Here is a 6,814-nt window from a genome sequence, read left to right as displayed (position 1 = left end):
GTAAGTATAGGGTTTCAAATGTATTTTTATACATTTATACAGTTTGCAGGGTTTCAAATGTATAAAGCAGAAATGTATTATGCCTGGAATGTGTAAACATTTGTACATTTTGTGAATTACTTCTAGCATGAGTTAGGAAAATTGAAAAATTCCAGAACCTATAGAGAAGTTTCTGCTATGAAATTCTAGGTAAAGTTTAAATGTTTTGCATTTGACACTTTTTTTTTTATTAGTGATTATATCAGTCAGGTGTGTGTGTATGCGTGTGTATGGCAGGGGCAGAGAAAGAGACAAAGAGACGCAGAAAGAGCAAGAGTCAGGGAGATATTTTAAAGAACTGGCTCATGGGATTATAGGGGCTGGCAAATCCAAAGTACATAGGCAGGATAGTGACTCAGAGAGGATTTCTCTCTTACAGTCTTGAGGCAGAATTCCTTTTCTAGGAAACCTCAACATCTTTGCTCTTAAAGCCTTCAGCTTATTGGATGAGGCCCACACACACTATGGAGGGTAATCAACTTTTCTTAAAGACAGTTGTAGTAAATGTTAGTCATTCTACAAAATACCTTCATAGCAACATCTGGACTAGGGTTTGTACAAACTGGGAAATCTAACCAAGTTGACAGACAAAATTAACCATCACATGGCCAATGTACACATGAAAAGATGCTCAATATCACTAATCATCAGGGAAATGCAAATTAGAAACACAATGAGAGACCACCTCATACATGTCAGAATTGCTAAAATCAAAAACATAGGAACACATCCTGGTAAGGATGTGGAGAAAAAGGAACCCTCATGCACTGTTGGTGGGAATGAAAAGTGGTGTAGCTACTGTGGAAGACAGTATGACGGTCCCTCATAAAATTAAAAATAGAACTACCATGTAACCCTGTAATTCCTATTGCTGAGTGTTTACCTAACAAAAATAACAACACTAATCTGAAAAGATATATGCACCCCTATGTTTATTGTAGCATTATTTACAATAGTGAAACTATCAAAACAGCCCTAGTGTCCATCAATAGATGAATAGATAAATATGTGGTATATATACACAATGGAATATTACTCGGCCATAAAAAAGAATGAAATCTTTCTATTTGCAACAACATGGAAGGCTCTAGAGTATTGTGTCAGTCAGAGAAAGACAAATACCATTTGATTTAACTCCTATGTGGAATTTAAGACACAAAACAAAGAAAAAAGAGACAAAGCAAAAAATAAACTCTTACCTATAGAAAACAAACTGATGGCTATCAGAATGAAGGTGGGTGGGGGGGATGGGTGAAATAGGTAAGGATTAAGAGTACACTTGTGATGAGGACTGAGTAATGTATGGAACTATTGAATCATTATATTGTACATGTGAAACTAATATAACATTGTATGGTAACTACACTGGAGTTAAAATATTAAAAAATTAACCAGTAATCAATTTAATTAATTGATATTATCCAGATAAAATATGATTTTTAAACATTTTCTTTGTTGGCTTTTGAACATTTTAGTTCCCAAACTAGTTCTCAAACTAGTAAGACAATAAATATTTCTATTTGACCAAATGTCTCTTCTAAACTGGTATTGTATATTAGAGGTAAGAGATATTTGTAATTAAAATAAAGGAGAAATAAATGTGACATTTTGGCCCATACATCAAAAGAGGATTTCACACAATCTCAAGAGTAGCCTATATTTATATGTATCAATCTTAGCTATTCTTATGGAATTCTAAGATATCAAGATTATCTTTGATCATCCCGCTGGAAAATGAAAGACTATAACTGATACGGGGTCAAGATATTTATTAACTGGGAGAATCATTTGAGTTCATAAAAACATCCCCTTTTAATATAATAATGATACATAACATGATATAAAGTTGGTGGGGGAGAGGTTTATCTTTTTAAAGAAGAAAAACTTCGGCCCCGGTGGAGAAGCTGACGTCATCACTGAATTTTGAAGTATTTTAAGTGGATACAAAACTGTTTCAGCAATGCAGACAATTAAGTGTGTTGTTGTGGGCAATGGTGCCGTTGGTAAAACATGTCTCCTGATATCCTACACAACAAACAAATTTCCATCTGAGTATGTACCGACTGTTTTTGACAACTATGCAGTCACAGTTATGATTGGTGGAGAGCCATATACTCTTGGACTTTTTGATACTGCAAGGAAAGAGGATTATGACAGATTACGACCTCTGAGTTATCCACAAACAGATGTATTTCTAGTCTGTTTTTCAGTCGTCTCTCCATCCTCATTTGAAAATGTGAAGGAAAAGTGTGTTCCTGAGATAACTCACCATTGTCCAAAGACTCCTTTCTTGCTTGTTGGGACCCAAATTGATCTCCGAGATGACCCCTCTACTATTGAGAAACTTGCCAAGAACAAACAGAAGCCTATCACTCCAGAGACTGCTGAAAAGCTGGCCTGTGACCTGAAGGCGGTCAAGTATGTGGAGTGTTCTGCACTCACACAGAAAGGCATAAAGAATGTATTTGACGAAGCAATATTGGCTGCCCTGGAGCCTCCCGGACCGAAGAAGAGCCGCAGGTGTGTGCTGCTATGAACATGTCTCCAGAGCCCTTTCCGCACAGCTGGTGTCAGCATCATACTAAAAGCAATGTTAAATCAAACTAAAGATTAAAGATTAAAATTCATTTTTGCAAAAAAAAAAAAAAAGAAGAAGAAAAACTTCCAGCTGAGGAAAGGGAGCAATGTAAATTTAAAAGTTTCACCTGAAGAATCTCCTTTAACTTAGAATTCTGAGACTCGAATTACATGTATTTTAGATCACTTGATATTATCCCACAGATCACTAGGCTCTCTCATTTTTTCATCAGTGGTTTTTTTTTTTTTCCTGTGTGTTTTTATTATAGCAGGTTCCTTGGTCATTTCTTCCATGGTGTCTAATTTGTTATTAACCCCATCCAAACAAACTTTAAACTACTGTTTAAAGTAGTTGGCTGGATGGCTCTTCAGTTAAGCATCCAACTCTTGATTTCAGTTCAGGTCATGATCTCAGGGTCATGAGATTGAGCCCTACGTGGGGCTCTGCTCTAGGCATGGAACCCACTTGAGATTCTCTCTCTCTCTCCCTCTGACTCTCCTACTCACGTGCTCTCACCCTCTCTCTCTCTCCCCTCTTAAATAAACTACTATATTTTTCATATCTAGAAATGCCTTTTGGTTCTTTGCTACATCTTCCATTTCTTTTCTCATTATGGCCTTGTGTGATTTTGCATTCTTGAGAAGTTGTGAATATGTATAATATCTGTTATAATGTTCCCAATCTACTAATTGCATCATCCCTGTCATTTCTGAGACTGTTTCTACAACTGATTTCTGTCCTTGTTAAAAGTCCCACTTTTCTCTCTGTTGTCTGGTAAGTTTTGCTAGGATGGGAGGTGTTCTGTGTTTTACTTTATTAAATGTTATATTTATGTTATTTTTCTTTAAAGGGTATCTAATTATTTAAATAATTACTTATTTATGAGTGAACTTGCTTGTTCCTAAGCTCATTCACGGCAGGGCTAAATCACCTTTATGCAAGAGGTAATCTAGCTCACTTCTCTGGTGTGGATCTTCTGGAATCTCTTATAAATGTTCCATTACTAGGTGAGTTCTCTCCACTTTGTCGGGAAAAGATCCAAATTATTCTCAGCTCTGTGTGATGCTAGAGTTCTCTGATACTCTACTCTTTCCTCAGAGGGAGTTGTTTTCTGGTCCTATGAGGTTTTATCCTGTGCACATGAAGTCTGGTATCAGAGACTTGAAGGTCTTGTGTGCAGATTTCTGGAATTTTCTCTCTTCATAGCTTCCTCCTCTTGGACACTCTGTACTTCACATTCTAATGGCTTAGCCTCCCCCATTCCAAATTTATATCTTCAACCAAAGATATCTGGCTTCTGTTGCAGTTTTCTTTCCCTGCACAACTATCCAGAAATTCCCTCCTGACAGAACAATCACCTCAATTGTATATCTTTTTTCAAGGTTCACAGCCATGTACTGCCTGTTGTCTGGTATCTGAAAATATAAGAAGTAGAAAGTTGTAGATCATGTGCTATCATTTTATTAAGAAAGTGACACATACTGTGTGTGTGTGTGCTTTTGTATTACAAAATTTAGTGAAAATATAACATTTTACTTTTTAAAAAGTTATCTGGATCTCTGATTCCAGCCATAAAAGAGAAATAGGACCTAGAATTATCCTCTCAGTATAAATCACTAGAAAACTAGAATAAAAAATGGTCATGTAGAATAGTCTACTGTCCTTTTTATGGCTGCATGATAGGTACTCTATTTAGTGGATATATCAGAGTTTATTAAACCAGTTCCTGATAGATGAATGCTTGAGTGGTTTTTAATTTTTTTTTTGCTATTGTAAATATTACCAAAATGAACAACCTTGTAAAGATGTCTTTCACAATTTTACCAGTTTATATTTGAAATATGGTTTTAGAAGTGGGATTGCTGGCTTGAAGGCTACGTGCATATATAATTTTGCTAGTTATTGACAACTCCTCTGCAGGTATTTTATCATTTTTTTATTCCCACCAGAAATAAACAAATGCCCATTTTCTTATAGTGTGTTGTCAGACTTCTGGCTTTTTGCCAACATCTTAGGTGAAAAGTGGACTGTTAGTGTAATTTTAATTTGTATTTCTCACTATGAATTATTTCTCACTGAACATCTTTTTATATGAGTTAAGGACACCTGTACTTCCATCTTTATGAATCACCTATGACTTCCCATAGCTCATTTTCTATAGGTTTATCTCTTCTTTATTTTTAGAAATACATTTTATGAGGTCTGAATCAGCTGTAGATATTTTTCTCAGTTTGTTATTTGTCTGTCTAGTTTGCTTGTGATATCTTTTCCCATGTAAAGATTTTTTATTTCTATGTTATCAAGTTTATCTATTTTTTCCTTTCTTGCTTTTGGATTTTGAGTCATGGTCCTGAAAGTTTTTCTTGCTCCTAGGTTGAAAAGAATGTACCCACAAATTTACTGAGTACTCATATAGCTTCGTTTTTTATAATTAAATCTCATCGCCATTTGGAATTTTTCTTGGTGTATGGTGTGGAGAATGAATCCAATTTTATCTTTTCCATATGGCTTTGCAGTTATTCCAACATGACTTTTTAAAGTCCTTCTTTTGCAATCGTCTAAAAGGCTGTTTTTATCTTATGTTAAATTTTCATATGTAATTGAATCTATTTCAGATTTTCTATTCTGTCTCATTGATTTATTTATTCATGAACCAGCACTATTAATTTTAGAGATCTTACATCTTTAACGATTACAGTGTTCAAAAAAAAAAAGTTGTGACAAAGTCACAGGTACCGTTGCAGTGGAGTGACTTAGACTGTAACTCCTGGCCTTTGAGGCCTATTGGTTTCTGTATTTTTGAGCCTGGGCCCCAGCCTTGCTATGATGCCTTTGAGCCCTAATATCTTTGCAAAAAAATTTATTTTTAGTTTTGGTAGTCAAAACTGGTTTCTGTTGCTGATACAAAAACTCTTACTGTGGCCCTGTGTATATATTTTTCATGAGTTGTTTATCTAAATTAAAGGGATGCCTTTAAGAGTAAGAATTTTAGTCAAAGTTGGGAGTGGGGAGAAGAAGGTAAGATTCTGACACTCTGGAGATGGGTGGATCAGGGCAGCATGGGGCAATTTTAAATAGAGGAGGCTTTGGTGTTCCTTTCACAAAATGTGGCGAGAACCATTTCTTTATATTAAAATCGCCTTAACTTCCTAGGGCATAAAGAGAAATGAAAATGTTGGGAATGATGCTTTTAGAAGAAGTGTATCAAAGAAAAAAATCATTCCCACTAGAGGAGACGTGAGAAGCATCAAGATCACTGCTCCTTCTCTAGTCAAGGGCTGGACTATTATAGAAGTGTCTCCACTTCCTTTTGTGGTTAGCTGCAGGCCCAGATGTCGACATCAGAGAGTTTTCTTTTTAAAATATAGATTGGATCCTATTACTCCTCTGCTCTAAATCCTTGAGTGTCTCTTTTTCTTAGAGGATGAAGTTAAATTTATCTTTCATCAAGATGCTTCAAAATCTGGCCTCAGCCTTGGTTTCCAAACTTGTTTTTTAACAATCACTGCATCAAACATGCACTATAGTAGTAGTAATAAGAGTAATTTTAGGGGCGCCTGGGTGGCTCAGTGGGTTAAAGCCTCTGCCTACGGCTCAGGTCATGGTCCCAGAGTTCGAGCTGCTCAACGGGGCTCTCTGCTCAGCAGGGAGCCTGCTTCCTCCCCTCTCTCTGCCTGCCTCTCTGCCTATTTGTATTCTCTGTCTGTGAAATTAATGAATAAAATCTTAAAAAAGAAAAAAGAGTAATTTTAAAGTAACAAGAGGTAGTAATGTTGGTGATTGTCTAGCTATCAACACAAGCAGCATTCACCCCTGTTGGCTTTAGCCTCAGATCATTCCCCAGGATTTCACTCTCCCTGGTTTCTGGTGAAAGAGCTTGAACACGTAACTACTATGCACAACTTCCAGAATAACAAGTAAAAATGGTCTTTTGACATGTTTTAACTTCAAATTAGACAAATAGACTGCTTCAACTTCTCATTGCCCTTCCTCTAAACTTTTTGCAGCTATGAAATGAAATGGTTGCATGTCTTCACACCAGAGCCAAAAAAAAAAAAAAAAAAAGGCAAGCTGTTTGGTATTTTCTGAAGTGATGATCTTATGCCTTCATTACAATAAGGAGCTGTGGGTAATAGCAAAGGCTCTGTATTGAAACCCTGGTTTGTTACTCACTCCTTGTTTGACACTCGGTAACCT

General features: G+C 36.1%; 1 protein-coding gene across 1 annotated transcript; it reads left to right on the top strand.

Moving 5' to 3' along the window:
- The first annotated feature begins 1,932 nt into the window (after positions 1-1,932).
- Positions 1,933-2,693, top strand: LOC132017383 (cell division control protein 42 homolog). Its single transcript, XM_059399176.1, has one exon. It carries the CDS (start codon positions 2,000-2,002, stop codon positions 2,573-2,575), a length of 576 nt encoding a protein of 191 aa, XP_059255159.1. The 5' UTR covers positions 1,933-1,999; the 3' UTR covers positions 2,576-2,693.
- Positions 2,694-6,814: the final 4,121 nt, after the last annotated feature.

This window comes from Mustela nigripes, chromosome 5 (genome assembly GCF_022355385.1).
Source record: "Mustela nigripes isolate SB6536 chromosome 5, MUSNIG.SB6536, whole genome shotgun sequence".
Lineage (NCBI taxonomy): Eukaryota > Metazoa > Chordata > Mammalia > Carnivora > Mustelidae > Mustela > Mustela nigripes.
This window is presented reverse-complemented; position numbering and strand designations above follow the sequence as displayed.

Bases quoted from the DNA above. Each gene is read 5' to 3' on its own strand.
- LOC132017383 (XM_059399176.1), top strand. From the start codon at position 2,000: ATGCAGACAATTAAGTGTGTTGTTGTGGGCAATGGTGCCGTTGGTAAA.